Source organism: Gouania willdenowi, chromosome 1 (assembly GCF_900634775.1).
Source record: "Gouania willdenowi chromosome 1, fGouWil2.1, whole genome shotgun sequence".
Lineage (NCBI taxonomy): Eukaryota > Metazoa > Chordata > Actinopteri > Blenniiformes > Gobiesocidae > Gouania > Gouania willdenowi.
Window position 1 is genome coordinate 30,658,087 of NC_041044.1, and position 27,013 is coordinate 30,685,099.

At 36.3% G+C, this 27,013-nt stretch overlaps 1 protein-coding gene across 1 annotated transcript in view; it reads left to right on the forward strand.

Moving 5' to 3' along the window:
- The window catches only part of ctnna2 (catenin (cadherin-associated protein), alpha 2), a 342,575-nt gene that overhangs the window by 94,451 nt on the left and 221,111 nt on the right, over window positions 1–27,013 (forward strand). The window contains exon 7 of the mRNA XM_028456891.1: window positions 3,712–3,915. Within this exon, the coding sequence (XP_028312692.1) occupies window positions 3,712–3,915 (204 nt within the window). The remainder of the gene's footprint in view (window positions 1–3,711; window positions 3,916–27,013) is intronic.

Sequence of the window (27,013 nt, forward strand, 5' to 3'; positions counted from 1 at the left end):
CATGTTCAGGATTTATAATTATACCTTATGAATTAGTAATAGATCATGATTAAGCTATTAGTAAACTACTTACTAATGACTTGTTAAGTATTGGTTAAAACTTTATATACAGTATTGGGACGATATTCTAAAGTTGCAACTATTCCTCATTTACTAACAGTTAATAAATGAGCAATAGGTGCAACTTTAAAATAACGTCCCAATAACATGCATAAGCTAATAACTAATACTTATGAGTTCATATATACAGTATTAACTCACATTTTACAGATCAGTTGTTAATAGTTTCTTATGACAATGTATAACTCATTAACTAACAGTTTATGAATGATCTATTAACTACTTTTAACGGATAGTTACGATAAAGTGTTTATCAAATATTTTCATAAAGGAAATACTTGTTAGCAAGAAGTTTTTATACTGTACTATTTTTTTTCTATTACGCCCTAAGTGGGGCCAATAATTGGATGCCCGGAAATAAGGGCTCATGCATATTTTGATAAGGATAAACTTGCAAATTAGTGCTATTACACAAATGGTTAATGCCTCCATTTTAAACTTTTACTCTGTATTTATACTACTACAGCTGTGAGTATTATATACTGTTTAAGAGAATGTACAAAAAGAGACTCAATGCAATATGAACATGGTGTTCAGTGTTATTAGCTTTCCTATTTTAGTACTGAGGGTAGGTGTGTACGTCCTGGAATTTGTTATTGTGTTATTTATTCTTTCCAATAATGCTGTAATATCATTATGTCAGTTAGTGTAAACTTTGCTGACCAGTTGTTTGGTGTTTTCATTGAGTAAGGGGCAGGCGATATGAGATTTATTTATTTTCTTCTTCTTCTCCCTGCTCCTTTCTGGACATGGAGTGTCACGGGGTTGAATATTTCTTGTGATCTGTACCATGACAGAATGAACATGAATGAAATGAAAAGTAAGTGTGACAAGAAGTTTCATAAAAGTTGAAAACTAAAATTCCAACTAAATGCGTTTACTTTGGCTAAACACATTGCAGAAATGGCCACTATCAGTCACGTTTGTTGCTGTCTTGGAGGATGTTTCCAGCTATTACCAATTACTGTATACCTTAAAAACCTCCCAGCTTTTGTCAGCCTAGCATTCACGAGTTTCTCCACTCTTTTCCCATTTCCTTCTCCATGTGATAATTGCAACCTGACACCGTCTGTGGAATAACAATTAATTCAAGTCCTCAGGGAATTCAGTCATTCTCCCTCCATGTGCTTTCTTCTCTCTTTTCCCATTAAGATTTTCAGTATGTTGAGATTTGTTTTATCTTGTTTTCTTTTAAAACACAAAACAGAAAAAAAAAACCAGAATGCTAATTATTAATGTTGACATCACCAAGGGAAGCGCATGCCGCAAGTGAAGTAGAACATAAGATTGTATTTTTTAGCTTATGATTTGAAGAGGGCTCGTCTAGTTGTCGTGCAATATGTGAGGTTAGAAAAGCTACTATTACTGTGTAAAGCACAGCCATTTCTTACACTCCATAAATCAAAAATAACTTTTGTGTCAAGCTATTTTAAATTATTGTTTAAAATGCTGGGGGGAGGGAAAGCTCACTTTTCTTCTTTGTTAGGTAATAGGTTTGCACAGCCCCTGATTTATTACATTTCCTGGCCTGGATGCAGATGTCTTGTGCAGCATTTGCTCTCTCTTACCTTATGTGTTATTATGCTTCATTTGACAGTCTGTCATCCTGCCCCAGGAGTAGATGGGTGTAAAGAGACCAAACACCGCTGCCTCTCTCTCAGCTGTTCCCTGATGCCAGCTAAAGTCCTTATAAATTCAACAAAGCTACATTTCTAGGGTTTTATCCCTTTAGAGATGCTGGTGCACGTTAATTTATAGGAGGTACACATCTTGTTGATCTAGGTGCTAAAGTAGCTTTGGTAGCTTTTAACCACCATTAAATGAGCAAAATGGAAGTTAAGTAAGTATACTATAAAAGGAACTTGATAGGGACATACTTTGTATTTTCTGTAGACAGTTGGGTGCAAATGCAATTTTTCTTCAAATTCTTAACATCCTTAGCGCCTGAGTTGTACAGAGTACTGATATATCCTACTCAAGTAGAAATACCGATACTTGATTGAAATTCTACTCAAATACAAGTACATTAAGTCATACATAAAATACTAACCCCCCCACCCACACATTTATTTGGTAATAAATCTTGCCATGGTTTATTATCCACAAATGCATCTGTATACATTTAAAGGTTGGTCAATATTTTTTAAATGACGTAACACCAATTCATTTAATCAGGCTCTAAGTATATCCAAATATATGAACTCTAAAACTAAAATAACCAACATTCAATGCTGTTTTGGTGCCGTGCATTACATTTAATCTGGTTGGTCAGCTATGATGTGATACATTTGATTGTTGTCTGGTCATTTCATGTTTTTTTGTAGTTTCACAATGTCCGTTGATCATTTGTAAACAAAAATAATAATAATTTACTCAGTAAATGATGGGATTAGAAATGTAACTAATTTCTTATTTTAAAACATACTTAAGTACAAGTGAAATCATTGATTTGGAAATATACTTAAAAAGTATCCATAAAAGCAACAAAATTACAGTAACGTGAGTACTTGTTATCCTTTACTTTCAACTCTGCTTAGCGTCCACATACTTGAAGGTATAGAGGAGGATTTTCCCCAAGTTTAGGAAAGAAACGCCCTCTCCACTTTTTGAAATAATGCACATGCACAACACTCTACCTGCTCCCAAGAGGGAACGCCTTTTAAACTTGTGCGAGAGAGCGTGCACGAGCCCAGTTTTCCTCGTGCACAGCTCTGTTTACAAGTTGGTGTTGGCATCGCTCATACAAGCTTACTTCAATAAATGGCTGAAACCGTAGCTAACGAGACACTTAAACACGACTGTAGCATGATGAGTCACATGAATATAGTGGCGTTTTTATTCCAACACTTCATCGCTTCAGTGACGTGATGACAAGGGAGTGCGTGTGTGTGTGTGCATCTGCCGACCTCCGCTGCGGAGGGAAGGGCTGCTGCTCGGCTCTACAGACAGTGACGGCCGGGGGTGTTGTCGCTTGAAGTCGTTTAAAAAAATGTTCAACTTTGAGCTATTACGGCTTGTTTGACTAGTCGCTCAAATCACACAAGTCAAGTCGCTTGAGGGGAGATAACTTGAGGTTGTGTCATTTATACTGATTTGAATGTAATCTTGTTGCTTCACTCACACCAGTCGCGTTTGGTGTGAACACATGTTTAGTGCGCATGCGCAGCAAGCAAAACTAGCTGGGGACGAGCACGTATGACGGCCTTACGTCAGAATGATTGACAATTAGGGGGACCAATAGTCTAGAAGATGATCCATCCGGAATTGGAAGCCAAAATAACATCCTCCACAATATCTTTAAGTCATGACGGCAGGTTTTTCTTGTACTTTTAATTTTCTGTGTTGAAATGTAAACCAAACAAATCATAGTGGGCTTTTCTGTGTCTTTTATATTTTTAAGCATATATAAAAACCGAAAAAAGGTTTTTATATTGAAGCAACTCAAAGTGATGAGTAAGTGGTTTTCTTTCATAATGGATCAAACTGTCGCATCCATTTCCTCTCTTCAGTCATCTACTGGTTTGGCTTTGACAAGCCGGAGCCCATATCACTGTCTTGACCTTCTGTTGTCTATTTTTTTTCCCCTCACAGAATAAGATCATCCTGGACCCTTTGACATTCAGTGAGGCTCGTTTCCGGCCTTCTCTGGAGGAGCGCTTAGAGAGCATAATCAGTGGTGCTGCACTAATGGCTGACTCTTCTTGCACACGTGATGACCGCCGTGAACGCATCGTGGCTGAGTGCAACGCAGTTCGACAGGCCCTTCAAGACTTGTTGAGCGAGTACATGAACAATGTAAGTTTCTTTCTTGGGATTACGCTTTACATGTTACAACTCAGGATTTCCTTTGGAGTTTCCCTGTGTTAACCTATTGTGATAATTCTGTAATGTCGAGCTAACTCCTAATTTCCAACGCATCCAAAACTGCAGTGTGCCAATTTCCACCGCCCTCCTAATTTAAAAAGTAATTAGTTAGTTTTCCCCGTTACTGGAAAAAAAACACTGTTACCTAACGTCGTTATTTTAAACGCCGTTATTCCAAACACTGAATCTGATAGGTAGGCATTGAAGTGTTTACACGTAGTCATTCAGACCCTTTTCATCAGCACATTTCTTTGTAAACAACCAGGTTTAGACTTTAAATTTATTTTCCTTGTCTGTTTCCAATGTGTCAAGGCTATGAGACTGGCCAAGACAGTGATTAATCATCACAATTTATATTCCACTTCAACCTACCCTTTGGTGCACAGTGAGCCATGAGAGCTGTGTGTGCACACTAACGGGCTCCTGGGTTCTGTCATTGACCTTGCACACTTTGGGTCATTAAAAGAATGTCCATTGAATATTTTATCAGTTCATTGTTAGATGTAAAATAATTACCTACCACCTTTTTTTTATCATATAGTTAAATGTGTTTAATTGTCCTTTTATTACTTTTTTTTTCTCGCAGACATTGGCAAACAATAAATGCCTATTGTGTCGTTATGATTACATTTTTTTTTAATTAGTTTTTCTTTCACAATCCTTGAGTTTTAATTTTTTTTTTACATGTTCTGATACATTAAAGCATCATGTCTGAGACAGTGCCCTTGTGGCTAATCATGTATTGAATTAGTTAAAAAAATAAAATAAAAAATCAGTTACTACAATACAAATAAAATGAATCAACTTAAAAATAATATATGACAAAATATATATAATCATTATGAAACCTTTGCAAAACCCATTGCCAATATTGTTTTCATGGCCATGGTCTCCAATGGCTTAATGCACTTTTACTGATGATTTGTTTAATGGTATAATTTCTTGCCTTCCAGTTTTAGTAGAGTGGAAGTTGTATTTTATTAATTAGACTGTAAACATGTACTCAGCCAGTTAGCATCGATCAGGCTCTTGGTTTTCACACAAAATATTAAGGTATTCCACTTAAGTTCTGTACATAAAGCCATGGCTTTGTGCCTGAATATGCAGAAGTCAAATGTACTCAGAGAGTGCAGACTTTCACCAAGTAGCTCATTTCCACCCTTACTGATCCACGATTACATGATGCTTTTAATCCGGAGTTAATTATTCGGAATTAAAGTAATTCCCAAATTGAGGTTTACATGGAAAACCAGTTTATTCGGCTTTATTCAATTCCGCTTTAGTTCAGGGGGTTGGGAAGGGTTCTGATTGGACAGGGCTACAACATAGAAGACCACATGAGAACTATTTTGTCTTTTATTCTTATTGTAGTTTTGAAGCAGCAGCTCGACAATAACACCCGGTTTCGCTTTGCTCCGCAGAGTAGAAGAGAGATAGAGCAGCGAGGGAGAGAGATAGAAGTCCATACTTTGGTCAATCAAAGCCAGTAGTTAATGCTACAGCTATTCTACCTCCACTATACAGGAGTGAAAAATTAACTTTATAATGATTCAGTCTAAATACCACTACTACATTAACCATAAGCCACCACGCTTAAAGGAGCAGGCACATCCACGCTTAATGTGATTTCTACAAGTGGTATTTGCTCATTTTTGGTAATCCGGAACATCACCAAAATTTCATCACCTGTTTGTTGTCTCATTAACAACATTTCCTGAAAATTTCATCCAAATCCATTCATAACTTTTCAAGTTATCTTGCTAACTGCCAGACAGACAGACAGACAGACAGACAGACAGACAGACAGACAGACAGACAGACAGACAGACAGACAGACAGACAGACAGACAGACGCAGGGTAAAACATAACTTTCCGCTCTGCGCTTCGCGCTTCGCGGAGTTAATAATAATAATAATAATAATAATATGAAGAAGAAGACAAAGAAGAAGAAATAATCCTTGGTCGCCTGGCAAACAATGTCATTTTGAAACACAAACAAACTCACTTGAAGGCGCATCTTTTTTACATTGTGCTCTTCTCGTCACCACTTTGTGAATGTGTGCGAGAAAGTCATGCAAAAGATGGCCAGAGGCTCCAATAATAAGAGAGAACATTATATTTCCACACGCCATAAATTTATGCTGAAAAGAGAGAATGTGAAATAGAAATACCCTTCATTTTCTACATGACTAGGCAATTACTCGATGTGCTTGTAAGTGTGAGATTATTGTTAATCCCAGCACAAAAATAAAAGATAAAACACTGTGGTTGATTTTCATATTTTTTATATAATTTAGATGGTGAAGTTATGAATCAAATTGTCATCCTAATCAATGTATAAAAACCCACCATGTTCATGAAGCTTGTTCTGAATTTAATCCGTAACTTTGTGACTGATTTACACTTGACTCTTTCCCTTTGTCCATAGCTTAGTTTGATAACACTTCAATATATTTACCTTTCTCATAATTGAAACACACAAAACATACCTGCCATTGCTTCTGCTGTGAAAAGCAGGAGGGAAAACTGATGATTACTCGCAAATGTAGGCCAGTTTAAAAATAAATAAATCACATTTCAAGCTCTCTTCTCACTCTTCTTAAAATCAAACAAATATACAAAATATAACCTCACATGAACTCTTATATTAGCTGCGAAATAGAAAATGTATTTGGCTTTCAATCAAAGATCAAAATTAAAGTCTTATTGGATACATCCCTCCTTAGTGGTGTGGATTGCTGGCACTGTGTAGCTAAAGTTTATCCTGTGAGTCATTAGTGGATGTGAGAAACTGGCAAACTAATGTCCATTGATCCTCTGTGATCTCAGTACCACAGCCAAATTCTGTATTTATTCTCACTCCTGTGCTCATAACCCTGAAACTAAACATAACAACCCTGGATCTATCTGTCACTGAGAATGTTCATGTACATAATATTTAATTTAAATGTTCACCTGCACTACTATTATTATTTTTATTATTATTATTATTATTATTATTATTATTATTATTATTATTATTATTATTATTATTATTATTTTATTATTTTTTTTATTATTATTATTATTATTATTATTATTATTATTATTATTATTATTATTATTATTATTATCTTGTTATAGTTATCTTGTTATTTTATTTAGTTTTGCACATATTAGTCTAACTACTGTTTATATTTATGTTTATATTTTTTATTTTTTTTCTAGTTGATTGTTATTATTTAATGTTTACACTATTAGAGAGAGCACAGTTCACCAAGACAAATACCTCGTGTGTATAACATACATTACTTGGTCAATAAAGTTTTAGTTTTAGTTTTTTTTTTAATCAGAAATACTTTATTTATCCCAGGGGAAAATTATTGGCGTTACAGGGGCTCAAGAAATATTACAAATAAAAAGAATAAACACTAAAGAAAGAAAGAAAGAAAGAAAGAAAGAAAGAGAAATGTACAGTTCATAATTAAGTAAAAGACTGTTAATGAAATACAAGTGCACACATTACAGTACAAAAAATTAAATAAGATAAATAATAATAATAATACAAATGTACAAATATATTACAGATATATACAACAATCAAAGCTGTCACGATACAGTGATGAATTGTACAGTTTGATCGCCACAGGCAGGAATGATTTCTCTTATGTATGAAGACAAGAACCAAGACAAGTTTCACAAGAAATGTAAGTATTAACAAAATAGAAATCAGCAGTGTTGGGAACGTTTCTTTAAAAAAGTAATTAGTTATAGTTACTCACTACTTACTTCCAAAAAGTAACTGAGTTAGTAATGAATTGAATAATTGAATTACTCTATAATAAAAGTAACTCATTACCAAGGAAAGTAACCATTTGCGTTACTGTTAAAAAAAGAATTCAGATTTTTAAATGCGTGTCGTTGTAAATTTGAGTTGCTTACAACAGATGTGGACAAAGTCTTCACTCCTCGATATAATGAACACTTCACATGCACGTTCTTGTCTTTGACCACAATTAATTAAAAGTAGTGTTTGTATCGCCACCTTAAAAATGCCAACTTTCCATCGGACTGCTCCATCTCTGCTGCTTCATCAAATCTCTAGTGGTTGTGTGTGTGGCGCGTGTGCTGGCACATGTGTAAAAACACTGGCTCTGATTGGCTACAGTGAAACATGACGCCGCCTTAGCCAATCATAATCACTCACCTGGTTTTTAACCCACCTCCTCACTACAGCTGCATATGAAGCCAGGGGTGCTTTTGGATAAGTTTATTCAATCAATGCATGTAACGCACCACATTTAACGTTCAGTAACGTTAAAGACATTGTAATGGCATAAAAAGTAATTAGTTAGATTACCCTGTTACTGAAAAAGAAACGCTGTTACCTAACACCGTTATTTTAAACGCTGTTATTTCAAACACTGGAAATCATGTATCTGTTCAACCTCGTGCTGATTTGAAGATTATAAAATGTACAAAATACACCACACTTGAATTTGGCCTGATTATCCTGTTGAATGCATTCATACTTAAACTGCAGTAGTGGGAAAACTAAGGATGTCCTGATCTGACGTTGATGTCGGACATCGCTCCAACATCAGCAAAAAAAGAGGAACGATTATATCGGCCTCCATCAAATTATGCTGTAACCTTGTCTATACATTTTCCAGCTATATAGGTCATACTTTAAAAAAAATGTGTCACATGTATGAGATATTCATTTGTAAAATGCTAACAAGACCAAGACAAGAACTTTGGCAGTGAGGCAGGAAAGCCTGGAAGTTGATTCAGTGAAACTTGTGTGACTTAAATTTTTGATATAAGGGTTTATAAATGCCCAAATGCCCTTTCCTCTTGTTAAGTCAAGACAGTCTTTCATTAAAGTAGTCATGCGCTGGCTCATTAGGCCCATGAGTTGTGATTTAGGGGCTACAGCTGGGAGATTTTTGTTAGCCTCTGGCTGTCTGGCAAAAAAGCTGATCGTAATTCCTAGCACTAAAGGATAGAATGCCTATATGGCTTAGGACTGTTGATTTTTTCCTCTAAAATATGGTTAAGTCAACAACTAACTGTGGATTTATTTTCAAACTGAACCTTGATTCATTAAGGATGGGTTCAATTGAGAGTAGAAAAGCTTTTTTTACGGGAAATCTTGGATCAGCAGACAATAACGCACATTGGAAATAAAGACAATAGAATTGCCAAACAAATGCTATTATAAACCTTTAGTGTGCAACAGACAAATGCTGTACTGCTCAAAATCAGCACCTCCATGCCGCAGTTTGGTTCATTTGCTTCATTTAGATCCCCATTAGCTATTCTGCAAAAGCAGTAGCTACTCTTCCTAAGGTCTACATCACAGACTGCAAGACAGTTGCGAAGTACAGCAAACAGATTAGATAAGATGTACAAGTAACATTCACACATAAAAGAAAATATAACAAAAAATAAAACAATAACCAAAGCACACATCATACAATACAATATTAATCGAAATACAAAAATGAAAGTAAACTAATAATTAATCAAAAATAAGTGACGCCACTCTCCCATAACACAAAAATTACATGCATTTCATTTTTTAAAGCTTTTTTTAATTGGGCCGGTATGAAATGGTCTATGTACTGGTACTCGCTCGGTAAATTGGGACCACTGATTTGAAATAATTCAAAGTGAGTCAGACGCTTTTTTTATTTATTTTTTTATTATTATTATTATTACGGTGGGATCAGATTAGTGTGCTTAATCCTTTAATGCCGTTCTCCACAGTGAAGGTGCAGAGGAAAAGCTTTACATGCCTCCCTCTTTAGATTAAACCAAATTTGTGGCACAGATATTATGTAGAAAACGCATTATGGTTTCAAGTATGGTCTGTCATGTTTTGCTCCATAAGGAATCATAAAAATTATGTATTTGTTGTTCTGCATACAGTGCAGTGTTAAATTATAAATTCAGCTCCTTTAAAAGATGAAGATCTGAATAAAAACACATGATATTATTGCAATAAACAAGGATGGTTATATTTTAAACAGGGAAATCAATTCATTTTCACTTCATTGTAATTTAGCCAGTGGAGTATTTCCCCCAGACACTTTTTCTCCCCTATGATGATATTTATTATTAGAGACAATGTCTTGACTGTAAAGATGATGTTCATCCTTCTCCTGGGTTTAAAAGTTAGATCATCTCTCCATTAGCATCGCTCATTGATCGATGCCCTTGGTTTTAATGCTACACTTACTATTTCTCAAGGGCATTCAGTGCTCATGTACTACTGCGCTCACACAGTTTAGCACAATGCAAAAAAAAAGACTTTGCAAGAATTTGGAATAGAATGAAAAATTTAGAATTTAGCAGGTGGTAGGGCTGCTCGATTTTATATATATATATATATATAAAAAAAAATCACAATTTTTTTTAATGAGAATTGAAATCATGATTATTGAAACTGTTATTTGTCAACCAATAAGTTATTTGTTTTTGTACAAAGCAATGTAAAATATATTCTTTCAACATAATTAAAATCCTTCCAACACTAAAATCAAGTATGTTCACTTTAGCTTTAAGAGGGGCGGGGCGGAGGAGCTTACATGCATGTGCATTAAACAACTTAAAGTTAGCAATATAATTCATCTTCATAATTCAATTATGTTATTTTTATAATCGTTGAGTGTAATAATCAAAATCATAATCAAATTTTGATTAATTGCACAGCCTTAGTAGGTGAGATTTGGATTAGAGTGGCTGGTTTGTAAATAACAGCACAATTACCTGGAATATATTAAAAAACACATTTTTTTAAAGCATCTTTAAAGCTTAGAATTAATTGCCTGTAACACTAGTCAAGTTTTATCTTTTTATTATTGTTGAGTTCTGCTTGTCGTAAGGACACATGTTAATTGGCAGATTTGGATTATTATGGTCATTATCTTCTAAAAGAGATGTACGAGTGATGGATTTCCCACTGCAGCTACCTGATAATTAAAAAAACCAAGTGTTGGATCCACCACCATGGTTTAGTGGTTAGCGTATTGGCATTGCACCAATAAGGCCTCGGGAAAGTTTCTGGCAAGAATTTGCATGTTTTTATTGTCCCTACACTGGGTTTCTCTAAATAGTTTTATACTTAACAAAACGTGTGTGCAAGGTACATTGGTTTTATGGCGACACACTCAGTCACTGTAGCTCAGGATCAACCCTCCGCTCGACCTGAGATTCTGTTGTTCAATTTGTGGCTAATAATGTATTTTTTGCATTACTTCATAAAAGCTTTATGGGGCTATATTGATTAATGATGTGTTATTGCATGCATATAAAACTGATATTAGCGCTCTGTTGGTCATGCTAGCTTTATACAAGCCTACTCTATAGGTTTACTGACAGGGATAAACATTCCTAATTGCATCCCTTATGCTGCGTTCCCGCTGGACGCGGCAGGAATTTTTCAGAAGCATGCACCGCGCAAAAGCTTCCGCAGGATCTAAAAACGTTTTCCCCATATTCGCTTCATATGCGCGAATTGCGCCTCTCGGTTCCAGGTGAAAAAAAAAATGGCCATGTTGTAGAGCTCTGGGTTGTCACACACTGCCATGATTATTTTCTCCTCCATGCTGAAATGGGTGAAAAGACTGTCGTCCGTGTTGACGGCCTGACATCGTTGTCAACAACTCTGATTTGCTTTCGCGCCTGCACGTCACACGAAACATTTGCTGGAGTTCAATATTTTCAACTCAAGCGAATGATGAATGTCACGGAAAATGCCGCAGCCAACACTCTTGCTGCGCGGATCAAATCGCGCTGCCCAACAGGACAAGAATTAGCCTCTTACGGCGTCTGTCTAATTGACTTTGTACATAATCTGGTCGCGCAAACATTTTGTGATGCGTCCGGTGTGTACTCAGCATTAAAGAGTAACTAAACCCCTGCTTTCTCTTGACCTGCCTCGAGGAGGGAAATTCAAAAAAATGCCTTGAATATGGGCGGGGCTTCTGGAGCAGTTAAGACACGCCCAGTCTTTTCTGTAAAATCTCCAATGAACAATCTATGTTAACTAGCAATTACTCAATATAACTCTATTCACTCTTGTCTCAATCCACAGATTGTAGAGCCCACAGGTGCTAGTTTTTATAAAAGGGGCGGGGCTAACAGTGCGTGTTTGATGGTCCCAAAACATCACATGATCTTGTTCTCAACCAATAGCAAAAATCAATTGTAATAGCCAGGTTTCAAGCCATAGAGGGCAGTCACTCTGACAATTTACAACAAAATACTCCAAATTGAAATAATTTGACTAAAGTGTTGAGAGTTGGACCAGGATCAATCAACACCACAACGTTTTGGGGTTTAGTGACTTTTTAAGGGAAATGCCAGGTGCTTCTGTTTTTTCTTTCTCAAAAGTTTACCAAAGTCATGTACACAACCAGTTGCCTTTACGTTTCATCCTCCACCATCATGAACCAGCTTCGTTTCCCACCACACAAATTTTGAAGAGGAAGTTTGAACCACAGCACAAGGTTAATCAATGTGGTAGCTGGCAATAAATTAGGTTCAAGTGACAAGAGAATGTCCATACCTGTCTGGGCTGCTGGTGATCAGTGATTGGTGACAGCAGACCCGGCTCCCTGGCTGGTGCTGAATCATCAGGAGGAGCTGATTTAGTTACGGCAGCTCAGACAGGGCCAATCTATCAATTGATCTGGAGAGTAATGCATTACCAGCTTTGGTCAAGGGAGCCTGGGCAGAATATAGCCATAGCTTGAAGCCCCTGGCAGTGTGAAAGGGGGCACCATGGCAAGGCCGAGAGCAGGAAAGGAGAAGGATTTAAGGAGTGTGATAGTGAGCACACAAATGTCACCGTTTGCTGAATGTGGCACATAAAACCAAGCAGTAGTTGAGAGGTGGGGGCGATCATTAGAGAGAGACTGATGTCCTCCGTGGTCCCACAGCTCCCGTGGGAGTTGCCGAGGAGAACGCTCAATCAACTATTGGTGTTGACTGAATACACACCACAGAATGATGTATTCATACCTTTCTGACCATACACTTCTTTTTTTTGTTTTTTTTTCGTTTGCCATTTTACTGAAAAATAAAGCTTAAAGATAATGAGAGAAAATTCTGCTAAAACTTTCAGAGTTGGCAAGTTCACAGTTGATCGATCGTGAGCTTCTGGGCTAAGAGCCTTTACATACAAATAAAGAGGTGCTATTTTAACATCAAAAAGTGCAGTAAAAGCCTGTTATTTTCTGTTGAACACAGGTAGGTGTGGATGGAGAGACACTTATCTTTCAGAAATTACACAATCTAATATTTCAGTGTTCCCTGCCATTGCAGCAGTTATTTTAGGAATAAAGCATTCCAGTTTGAGTTTGTAGTTATGTGTAGTTTGCCTACATATGATTTCATTGTCTTGCCTTTAGTGTACTATGATGGGTTTTCATTTAATTCATAAATAACACATGACTTGACAAATATACAAACCAAGTATACTATATGTAATCAATTCAGGCTCTATATGTGTTCTGGCTATTTGGAGATGTAATGGATTGCAGTTGTCAGTAATCCAAATCCATAATGATTACTTTGGGTGGGGCTTTATAAATGCAACTTCTCTGCTATAGATCGGAACGATGGAGCAGGAAATATCAGATTAACACAAGATGGCAGCCTTCGATGAAGTGTCATCCATCATGCGCTTGTAGCTACATCAATTGCAAGTTGGCTGGCTTTTTTGCTCAGCAGGTTTTGCTTGGGCTAATTGGGTATGTGGTGGTGTGAAGGCACTGACAAGCACTGTCATAGGGGAGCAAGCGCTTCTTATCTGTACTCTTCATATTTAAAATTTTATAAAGTCAGTGATTGCAATGAAGTCATTGCAATTTCCCTGAAAATAATTCCAATGAATGCAGTACATTGTATTTTTTTACATTGAAGGAATTCCGACAATTTTACAATTTTAATAAAACTTAATTGTATTTCAAACACTAATAACTTGCATTTGTACGAACCAAATTTCTCTTTTTAATTCTATTTATTGAGGTTTCATCTCTGTCCATTAATTGTCTTTTGTGTTTTCAATTTTTTTTTTATCCCGTGTCTCATTGATCTTTCATTCATTCTATTGTTGATATTGGTATTGTTCTCCTTATTTTACTGTAATCTACACAGGACACATGCACATTTCTGTCAGTTCAGCATTATTATTGTATTATTGCTTTATATGTTACACAATTGGTAGTGTTTTTTTTTTTTTCTTTTTTCTACTCGGTGCTCAGTTTTTTTTCATGTCTTGGACATCGTTTATTAAAATGTCTTGGGATTGTTTTTCTCCCTAAAGCCTTTCAAATCATAATATGTCTGAATTCTACTACTAATTTTTTATTTTTTTTACTTTTCCCCATTGTCCACATGTCACAAACCCCCTAGACTCTGCACTTACACCACATTAAATGTCCTCAAACCAGCAATAAATCTTTTTTCCTTCAGCGTCCTATGCACTACCGTTCATCTGTCAACACCTAATGCACCACCTGACAAGCTGCAATCCACTGTGTTCAAGCCACTTACTTGAACCAACTTTGCTTTCTCCACCTATAAATACCACATTTAAAGTTTTACAGGACCGATATAAAGATAAGAATCGCAAGTTCACTTTGGGCCCTCACTTAGGACTCTCTTATGTCCACTACTTCAGTTTGAGGGTTAGTTAACCACAGCTAAAGCAGCTGACCCACAGGAAATCTAATAAATCAAATTCTTCTCAGCCATTGGAATTCAAGAGTTGAAATTAGAATTGTTGTTGCATTGCTTTCTTATGCCATGTAGGAGTGGACTTTTTGCTTTAATTGACACAACCTCACATCGTATAAAAGGGAAACCTTCATCAGATATAAACATCATTACCTGAAATAGCCAATTCTATAGTGTCAATACCAACAGACGTCCAAATATCTTTGTTGTTTTTCCTTTACAGTGGCTTAAGAAGAGACAAAAATAAGGTACCAGAGCTTTATGGAATGGGATCCCATGGCTTTGTACATGCATTTAAAGTCATTGCGCCAAGTATAATGCAAAGTGACTATAGAACATATTACTGCGTGGGCATTGCAAAAATCTATTTCTTGCAATGACAAACAAGTCTGGGTTTGGCTCTTTCATGGAAAACCTTTGTGTACTTGGATTGTCTATATAGATCCACAAGTAAAAGTAAAAAAATACACTGAGTATGAGTACAAGACATTTCGAGTACTTTGCGGTAACGGCCTCTTATTTTCCACAATGATCTTAAACCAGTGTAGAGAACAAAGACATGGATGAGTTAACTTTACTTATCTGCACAAAGTTTTGTCCTCAAACCGAAAACTGTTTCACAATGTCTGCATTTGTTGTCTCAGGTTGACTCTACATGTCGTGCAATCTTTTCTTGAAAAATATACATTACTTTATTAATTATTTGTCTTTTTTCTTTTCTTTTTCGCAAAAACTACAAAACTGAGCCACCAGAAAATGTCACAATCAGTTGCCACTTTCAAGTTGTGAATATATATATATATATATATATATATATATATATATATATATATATATATATATATGGGCAATAGGGGTTTTGCTTATAAAATATAGAAAGTGTAGATGTATTTTAGCTCATATTATTATTGCTGGTTTCACTATTTTATAATACTTGCATTTCGACGATCCTTACATGTTCTTCTCTATTAAAGCTTTTAATTGCATGGAATGCATTTTTTTTTTTTTTTTTCATTTTTGACAACTGATCTAGATGTAAACTCTATTCTACCCCATCTATTGTTCCCTGTTTATGTCTGACAAACGCATCTTTTATTCAATATAAACTTGGTTTTTAGATGCATCTAAAAATAAAAAATAAACAATTGTTCAAACAGCAGCTTTCTTAAAAATGCTTTATGCTATATTCTTGATTTTATTATCACTTTTCTTCATGTCTATAGAAGGAACTGTTTGTGCCATAGGCAGAAGACAACCAGTATTTAGCGCTGTCTAAATGCCGTTGTCACAATCTCTGATTGAGGTGATCAGATAAATTAGACATTAATTAGGTTTTTAGACCGACTTATAATGGTAGATGAGATAGAATTATCTAGGAACATATAAATGTAAGAAATGGCTTTCAGATGGAGAAATTCTATTGCATTAGAAAAATGTCAGCATTATTCTTCTCGCTCCCTTCTCTTTGATACTAATGCCCCTTTAGGGCTCGTTAGGTTGAGTAGTGCTAACATGATTGAAATATAGAGTGGGTTCAAACTATGGAATCAACTTTAATTCCATTAAGTAAGCACACATGAAAGCAAAGGCATGGGCTCTAACTGTATTAGTTGCTACATATGTTGAGGTTATAGATACGACGTGCCTAATGTGTTGGGAAATCAGAATGCAAGCTGGATTTTGCACAAGAATGCACAAGATAGGTTATGTGCAATCCAATGTAAATATTGGATCCTTCAAAGTGTATAATACATTTACATTTAATCACATCTACAGTTTGGGTTCCTTCACAGAGCAGACAATTTATATTTATTTTGAAATCGGGTAGTATCTCTAAATGTTCTGCGACCAAGCTCGGTAGTATTGTATAATAAATCATGCAGGTTATCTAAAAGTAGCACAAACAAGTTTTTTTTTTTTAGATTATGGAGTGTTGTTTTAAGAAAAACCTAAAACAAATACACAACCTTGTTTTACTGAACAAACATAATTTTCTCAAGATGCTCTTGGTATTGAGAAGGATCCTGATCCTGGAACATGGCAGTTTGGATTCTTTTTCCTCCACTTGGTGACTTAAGAGTCATGTCTGTTTCACTTTTCAGATCATTTAACTCCCATTTGTGCACAAACACTGTTTTCACCATCAGTGGGTGGATGTTGTCATGTTCAAGAATACAATGAGGAATGAATGGTTTGGGCACAGATCGTGACATGTTGGCATGTCCAAACGAACTGAATGTGGCTAATTACCCAACTTTTGGACCGTTGGTACTTAACTCATTGAGTGCCATTCATGTCTATAGACATGAATTGTGTTTTTTTGGCTGAGGTTGCTAGGAGACAGTGTAACGAAGCTCTCCGGTGAATATCTAACTTATTCCACGATGTAGTGACCAACTGGTGACATGTAGGTGTCAGCAGTGCACCTTTGGATGAGAGATCACCAGTGATGTGCAGAGCTCAGAGGGAGAGGAAAAGAGTTTACGAGACAGAAAATGGCGTTACGAGAGTTGATACTGAAGTTCCCAGCAGCTCACAGCAGCGCACACTCGACCAGAACATGTGTGGAACCTAAGTGGACTATTGAGAGTGTTGCAATGGTGAGAGAAAACTATCAAAAAAAACGGGGCAAGCGCTGACACTCGGCATGTCCGTGAGGAGAAGGAAGTTGCGTGTGTGGGAACTAACGGGCGGAGAGACTTGGAGGAAGGCCAAAATACAGTAAGCGAACCATTCAACTCTGATCCAGATAAGAAAATAATAATAATTTAAACCTGGACTCAATGTTGTTTTTGTAGTTTTATAGTAGGAAACCAACCCTAACCCTAAATGGCTGGCACTGAATGAGTTAAATGCAAGAAGTGGGTGAGTTTCTTGGGTTAATGGTCGGTCTTTTTTCAGTAGTTTAAAAGCAATTCATGAACACAGTCTGAACTGAATCACTATGCTACTTTCGTCCCCACTATTTATTCTGTAGACTAGGGTCAATGGGGTCTTCTATCAATTCCAAACCACCCCCTCAGTTCACTCGACAAACAGGAGCAGCCGTTTGACCCTCAGTTCTTAGTTACCGGTAACTTTTAACTATAATGTTACACTTCAGCAGTGGGAAGTTTTCACTGCAGTCTCCTGATCCATAAACCTGCACAAGGTCATTTCAATGTAATTAATAAAGAATTACATGGGTAGAGAAAAGGTATGCAGTAATGGTAATAGTTTCTTGTTATTCATACTTTGAACTTTTGAAGATAAAAGATGGACTTGAGTGTCAGGTAGGAATGACAGAGGCTAGTCCTGTTCCACCAAGCTTCATAACATTCTGACCTTTTAAAAGAAATAGATTGTGTACTTTATAGACTTTTAGTTTCCTCCTGTTTCTTTCCCTAAAGCTCCATTGATTTCCTTTGGTTATATTACTCCATTTAAATGTCAAAGGACAAGTTTTTTTTGTTTTGTTTTTTTAAACTTTACATTGAGGGAAACGATGGGTAGTTTTCTTTTTCATATTCATTTTCATTTCATTTTAGATTATAATTAAAATAGTGAATTGTTTAACATGTGTTGAAATTTGACTTCAATAGATTTAGACTTTTTGATTAAATCATTTTCAAATGATGTAGTTATTTATTTTTAAATAATACTCCAAACAAAAACGTACCAACTCTACTGTAATTTCCTTGTTTATTGTTGCTGCTTCTAATGCATTTGCCAATAAGCTTGTATGCACTAATGCAGCGGTTCTCAAACTTGGGATCAGAGCCCCATTTGGAGGCGCAAAACACTAAATAGGGGGTCGCCAGATGCTTTTAGGAAACTAAGAATATTTTTTTAACAATTTGAGCCTATTTTTGCTTATTTTTACCCTTTTTATACACATACACCAAACTTGCCATGTTTTAACCTATTTTTAATCACTTTTTCTTGCCTTACTTTTTGTTCCTTTTAATGCATTTTTGCTACATTACTCCCATTTCTGCTACTTCTCCATCAAACTTAAATGCCTTTCCTGCACACTTTTTTTTTTCCACTTTCAAGACATTTTCTGCACTTACTGTATAAACTCTTTCCACCACTTTTCACACCTAATGTCACATTTAAGTTACCTATTTTCACTATATTTCATGCTGATTTTAGCCAATTTAACCACATCTACGATTTGTCATGCCCATCATTTGCCAGCTTAAACTAATTGTTCCAATACTGACACTTTCAACCCTTTCTACTACTTTTTCTGTCCATTTTTGGCCACTTTAATTTGCAACTTTTAACCAATTTCTGTAGTTTTTAAAATCCCATTTCACCACCTTTTCCACCATTTTTGGTCACTTTTAACCGATTTTATTTCTGATTAAAACAAGTATTTACATCTTTACGGTGACAATATACAATGGTTAATAGCTAATAATAAACTTCATGGATAACAGTGGATATTATTCAGATAAATAAATAAATGTGGTTATCACAGATTCATAGAACAATAGACCATAGTTTTACTGACTTTATGGATGGGCCTCAAAGTGCTCTCCCCTTTATTACCCCTTATAGGTAGCCCTGTCTCCACATGACTGTTTTTTAAGGTTCATGTCTGTGTTCAACCACCTTCAGGTACAGTGGGGGTCCCCGGTCTCTGGAACCTTTGTTTTGGGGGTTGTGGGCTGAAAAGTTTGAGAACCACTGCACTAATGCATGAACACACACTGTTTTCCAATTGTTCAAACACCCCAAAATGCAGACTCATGCTCTAGGCTCATTTTCACCAAGAGATGAATTGATGATTTGCAGCTTCTAACCAAGCAGAGGTTTCTTTTCTACACTAATGTGAAAACTTCACAGATCCAAAGCCCTGCTTGGATGGTATCATAGCCAGTATCATTAAAAATGCAGAACTTCTACAACCAAAAGCAGTTATTTAAACTATAAGTGGAACACAGTGCATGCAACTGCAATGTAATAACTCATGACTTTAATGTAATATAAGCATGGCTACTTTTTTGCTTTACACTATCTACACTAGTTAAACTCTCCAAAAGTAAAATCTTCTGATATTAAGTAGTTGCTGTGTTTGGAGCAGCGCCAATGTTTGATGTACAGCAGGTGTAAAACTTATTTTACATGTGCTTGACTGCCAGAGAGTTGCAGTTCAATCAAAAAGGTAGAGTCAGTATATGATGCAGTACATGATGGGGGTGTAGTTGTACTCTGATAGAAATGAGCTTTGTTTTTTAGCTGAAAATAGACATGAAGATAACAGAGACGTCATTTTTCAGAAAGAGGAAAACATAAAAATCTATCTCTTCCCCAAGCCTGATTACCAGCACTGAAGTGGGCCGTTGAACTTTTTAATGGATGGATTAACACGTACGGGACATGTCTAATTTCTATAAATCTTTAAATCATAATAAAGCTGTGTGCTCAAAACTGCATGATGTTAAACAGAGTGATTTTTTTTTTTAATTGCAAAAGTCTGCTTTGTGTTTAATACAGTTTTTGCAGCTCAGGTATGAACCAGAACAAAGAGGTCAGAACACATTAGTCCAGTTTTAAAGTCTTTACACTGGCTCCCAGTCAGCCTCAGAATAGACTTTAAAGTTCTGCTGCTGGTGTATAAATCTGTGAATGGGTTTGGTCCAGAATACATCAGTGAGCTGTTAGTCAGGTCTGAACCCAGCAGGTCTCTCAGATCTATGGACACAGGTCAGATAGTGGAGCCCAGAGCTCACAGTAAACATAGTGACGCTGCTTTTAGTTGTTATCAGTGTTGGGAACGGTACTTTAAAAAAGTAATTAGTTATAGTTACTCACTACTTGTTCAAAAAAGTAACTGCGTTAGTAACTAAATTACTCTATAATAAAAGTAACTCATTACCAAGGAAAGTAACTATTTGCGTTACTATTAAAAAAACAAAAAAAAAAAAGTTGCTATATGTCAAAGAATTCACATTTTTTAGATGCGTGTGTCGTGAGGTGCTTCATTAAATTTGAGTTGCTTACAACAGATGTGGACAAAGTCTTCACTCCTGGATATAATGAACACTTCACATACACGTTCTTGTCTTTGACCACAATTAATTTAAAGTAGTGTTTGTATCGCCACCTTAAAAATGTCAACTTTTCATCAGACTGCTCCACGCTCACCATCTCTGCTGCTTCATCCAATCTGCTCTCTCTCTGTGTGTGTGTGTGTGTCGTGTGCTGGCACGTCGCCTTAGCCAATCATAATCGCTCACCTTGTTTTTAACCCGCCTCCTCTTCCTGGCACATGTGTAAAAACACTGGCTCTGATTGGATACCATGAAACATGACGCAGCCTAAGCCAATCATAATCGCTCACCTTGTTTTTACCCACCTCCTCACAACAGTTGAGTCAGAAGCCGGGGATGCTTTCGGATAACATTTTATTTAATCAATGCATGTAACGCACCGCATTTAACGTTCAGTAACGATAACGGCGTTGTAACGGTGTAAAAAATAATTAGTTAGATTACCCAGTTACTGAAAAACAAACGCCGTTACCTAACGTCGTTATTTTAAACGCCGTTATTCCAAACAAACATCAGCATCCAATGTGAACATTTTAAAATCCAAGTTAAAGGCACTCTTTTTCTCTACTGTGTATGATTGAAAGGGAGATTTTTGGTCATGTTGTTGATGTATTATGTTTGTTGATGATTTTAAAAGTTTTCACTGATGAATTTAATTTTTTTTTTCTTTTCTTTGTTGCCGACTTTAATGTTTTTATTGATTTTAAGCTGTTGATTGTTTTCTGTTGCGCTTTTTGATCATGTAAAGCCTTGTCTATATATGTAAAAACAAAACAAAAAAAAAAATCTTAATCTTTTTCCACTTGATTTTACTTTAACTAAAGTGTCTCAGCTCAGGCATAAACAATTTATGGTTGCAAGATGGGACTAATTGATGCTAGTTTTTGTGTTTGGTGTTTTAAGTTTTAACAAAACAGAAATCAAGTATCTGTTCAACCTCATGCTGATTTAAACTATTTAAAATACACAAAATACACCACACATCTCTCCAATATCAGCAAAAAATAAGTATTGGATTGTATCTAAGGTCTGGGATATAATATATATTGTTTTTTTTGGATTTATTTAGTTTTTTGGGGTGTCCTTTCATTAATTTTTTCGTTTAGTGCATTCAATTGTGTCATATGTTGAAGTTAAACTAGGGTTTTTTTTGTTACTTTAAAAAAACATGTTTTTTGTTTTTATTGGATTTATTAAGGTTATTTTTCAGGGTCTTCTAATCTATTTATTTTTTTTCCCATTTATTTATTTTATTCAATTAACACATTGGTTAATAATTAAGGGGTCAGTTTTTCTCCTACTTACTGTGTCTGACTATTCTCTTTTTGAGTAATATCACTTGATCAAGCTTTTCTTAGCATTCTTCTACACCACAAAATAAGTAATACAAATATGTATAATTCATGCTGATATTGATATGGGAAGCGAAGATGTGAAAACCCTGTTAATACATAAACATATATGGATGGTCAAATTATTAAGAATTAAAGACTTCATTACAAATATGTATCCATGCATTACCCACAAACCTTTTCACTGTAGAAGGCCATTGCTGCTTGTTCAGTGGGCAACATACTGGTAGAATACACACTGAACATAGACACAGCATGTTTTAGCTCCTACAGTCAATTTAGAAAGCTAATAAACCAAACCTACATGGTATTGTCTGACCATATTAGTGTTAGACTACGCTATTTTGTACCTGTTTATACTGTATTTACATGTTCATGTAGTCCCTTCACATGGCCTGTATTCTGTCTTCTTTTTGGTAATCTCTCTTCGACACAATTACACACAAACAAAGGAGCCATTAAACGGTGTATATTTAGATATTGACTCCTCTATCCACCTACATCTTGCTTTTCATCTCTGCTTCTCCTGAGGAATCTCTATTTTATGTGCGTGTCCATGGAGCCACCACTAACTAAGTGTATCCATGTGTGATCAACATAAATGGAGCATGCAAAAAAAAAAAGAAAGAAATCACACCACTAAGTATGTAGAGTTCAGCCGCAGGACTGGGTTGTTTGCTGTGAAACGAGGGCTGTCATATAGTTTAACCTTACAACAGCATTGGCTTGGAGCACACTGATATTCAAGAACCACTCTAAGAGCTAACAAGTGCACGGGTGAGCGTGAGCGCGTCTGCTTTAAGTAGGACAAGTGAAAACTCCAGGCTGGGGTCGAAATTAAAACAATTCCTCCAGGAATCTTCACATTTCCAATCCAAAGATTATATTTTTTTTCTGATCCAAACTTTTTTTTACAGATATTACAGGGTTTGGCAGTTTTCATAAATAAACACACATATTTTGTCTGAGACTCTTGCATTACACTTACACATCAAGCTTATTAATGGTAAAACTTTCCAAACATATTCAGTTGTTTCAATTATTTCTACAAGTTATGTTTACCACATTCGAACCAGACATATCCTTCTTTAATGCATGCAGTCCAGTTTCCTAGTACTGAAGGTCAAATAATATTTGTGATTTTTGCTTTAGAAAAAAAAAAAAAAATTCCAGTCAAGCACATAAATACAACTTGCTGCACTAGAAACAATTAATATACTATATAGCCTTACTATCATCAAAGTAGTTTGATCACTTTTGTTTTTAAATCACTTTCTCTCTGAATGTGTTAAAATACCTACTTAAATTACCCATATTCTGCTTTTCTTCATCACATTTAGCAAAACCTTAGGATAAATGCACTAGGACGCTGTTGCTTTGAAAACCATGTACTCCTGAACTGTTTTTAATTTAACATGGACCGATTTACATTTAATGTTCGTCAAGAGAAACAAAAAATTGTTTTAATTTTTACTTCATGGTTGATCATAAAACTAAAATGACACATGCATGTTGCAGACAGTTTAGGAAGTACATTTAAAAAAACAGTTTACGCTCAAATAATTTTTTAACCTGATCTAATTAAATCGATGGCAGACCAAGTAGCCTCTTTTTAGTGCTCGTCTTTGTATCATGGAGTATCAGTATGATTGGAAAGGGTAGACATTTTTGGCAATGCCAAATTGAATTTTCAGGTTCCACACCATAATTTTTCTTAGATTAATAAAAATGATCCATACCCCTCAATTTGTTCAAAAAATTGCTTATTTCTTTTTTGTGGTATCTGACGTGGTTCTTAAGGCTGCGATACACTGCGATTTTTTGAATTGTTGTACTCAGCTCCAGCTCAAACTGTGCGACTCATGCAGTACAGTCCGTTAATTTTACAGCAGTCCTACGGTGTTCGTGCATGCGCAGTGTGACAGTTTAAGGTGAGACGGTCCGTGGCACTGCTTCAACTGTGAGGTACCCTCACGAGGAGCGACTGGATTTCATGTTTGATTTCCTTACGACCATACAATTGCTGATCGGGAGCTGGTCGTGAGGTGTTAATCGCTTCTCGTGACCCCATGTATACTACACCATGCACGACACATGATCTAGCAGAGACTCACACGAGTCAAAAATCGGCTCAAAATGGGCCAAAAATCGCACAGTGTTTGCCAGCTTTAAATGACTTCCATAGGCTTATACAGTAGCAGGGGTCATCAACCTTTCTGAAACTGTGAGCTACTTCATAGGTACTGAATAGTCTGAAGGGATACCAGTTAGAACAGCATTTGTTGAATACTAAATGTTCACGATCTAACTTTTATTAGAGGGTAAGATTATTTGGAAGGCTAGCAGTAACCTAAAAAGGTCGGAAATGTTCAAGTTTCAACATGCAACACCTTATTTCTACACCTAATTTATGCATTGTTTCATTTTCATTACATTTCATAGAAAATTATTATCTTGCCTTTTTACGAGCTTCCAACAAACAACGTTTAACTGGTCGTATAACATGTAACATTTGTAAAATGTAACAATTTTTATATTTTACGGAAATTCACTTTGCTTTTAAAAAATATATATTTTATATGTATATCATATATCATCTGCTCAACCAAGATGGCCAAATGGCCGCATCTACAGACGGTGGAGACGCTGCTTCTCAGTTGCCGTCAGAGAATGACATTGTACTATTAAACGCCAACAAAGAAATGACCAAAAACGGGAAGACATTTGTCACCTTTCTAACAAGCTAAAAAAGAAAGATGAACTACTCTCCAAGTATGCGGACAGTATTCCTCCATTGTACTCTATATGACTACAATACAGTTCCCTGGGAGAATCCGGGTTCAAGACTGCCTTGTTCCACACTACGCCTGCCATTGTGGGCCGAGGTTGTCGTCCGCAAATAAAAGGAAAACGCGGAAAATGACGTCCCCCTTCCACTTACTCTCCATAATAGCTTTGAAGCCCTTTAATACAAAAATGGAGAAAATCCGACTGAAACAACCACCAGGAAAACGCCTCCACCACCGCTTGGATTAAATTCCCACCGATCGAAATCATCTGCAGCCCGTTAAAAATTCCTTAGAGCAGCCGTCCAGAGGCATTCTAGCACCACACACACAGCCATTGACGAGCATCGCCCTATTCCACCTGTTGCTGAACAGCTTCAATGCCAGCTGATAAAGGAGGATCCCACGCAGACATCAGCGACCCCCTCACCGTTGGACGCAGAGCCGCTTCAACTCCGAACAGCGCCGATGACGGAGACTTCCCTGCAGCCTTTAGCAACCCGAAAACCATCAGACGCCCCAACGCCAGCCAACTATGGTGACAGAGACTTCACTGCAGCCAGCAATGATGGCCAATGACTGCCCGCCACAGGACGGTCCCGGTCAGTGTATCAAGCTTACACACATTACCAGCTTTCTTTTCCCCCCGACATCACTCATTATTGGGGTCTCGATAACTAAGAACATTAGATTATTTAATGCCATCACACACTCTATCCCAGATGCTACAGTTCACACTTAAACAAACTTAATCAAATGCTACCCACGCTGCCAGCAAGGGTTACTAATGTGGTGTTGCATGTAGGGACGAATGATATCACCTGACGTGAATTGATACGGACCATGAGCGAGTTTAACCTTCTCTTTAACGTTTTAAAGGCATGTGGGATATTTGTGTTCATCTCTGGTCCCCTTCATACACTAAATCAAGGTATAGAACGCTTTAGCTTTCTCTTGCAGCAGCACAACTTCTCACAATTTACATGGAGCGCAAATGCTAAAATCAAACTTACAGTCTACGATTCACAGCTCCACACATGCATGACTAGCTGAGAATAAACATGCAGTTGCAGACACCTTCATAAATAAGCCCCTTACTCAAAGCACAGGGCACTTTTACCGTATAAACACCGTGTTGAGAGGTATAGAGCAGCACATAGTGCAAACTAAAACCCACAGGAGAGGAGTTAATTATACAAATCTAATTAAGATTAAAACTACAAACAACACAAAACAATGAAAAACTATTAAATGTGTACTATTAAATATCAGATTGTTTTCATCTTAATCTCTCGTGGTGAATGATCTTATCACTGAGACCTGGCTCGGAAATGAAGATTTTGTTGCTCTTAATGAAGCCAGCCCTCCCAGTTATGATAATCATTATATTCTCCTTGAGAGTGGTCGGGGAGGGGGAGTGGCAGCGACTTTTACCTCAAGCTTATCAGTCACCCCAAAAAACAAACTCAACCACAATTCATTTGAAAGCCTCTCTCTGGGAATTTGTAATTCCAAAAATAAAATAGAAAAACCCATCTTACTAGTTATAGTTTACCGTCCTCCTGGTCCATATTCAGAATTTCTTTCTGAATTCTCTGACTTTCTCACTGACCTGGTGCTAAGCACTGATAAAGTTATCATAGTGACTTCAACATTCACGTTGATGATGAAAACAACAGCCTAAATAAATTATTTACCTCACTATTAGATTCCATTGGCTTTAAACAAAATATAAACAAACCAACTCATTATCTTAATTATGCCCTGGACCTTGTTCTAACATTTGGTTTTGATGTTAATCACCTGACAACATATCCTCAAAATCCTATTCGTTCAGATAATTTTTGTTATCCTTTGAATTCAGAATATCAGTTTGCTTAAACTGAAGAGTACACGAGAAGATCACTGTCTGAAAAAGCTGCAACTAAATTTAAAGATTTAGTTTCATCACTTCTTACCTCTGATCCATATGATATCTCAATAGAGAGTAGCTATCAATGTTTTAAGACAGAGAAAATAAATGATCTTGTCAGTAGTGCAGGCATCGCAAAAATTGGAAGGGAAGTGGTTCTCTTCAAACATGGTAGAAGTTCATATTTCCTGGAGAAAAGTTTGTGAGCT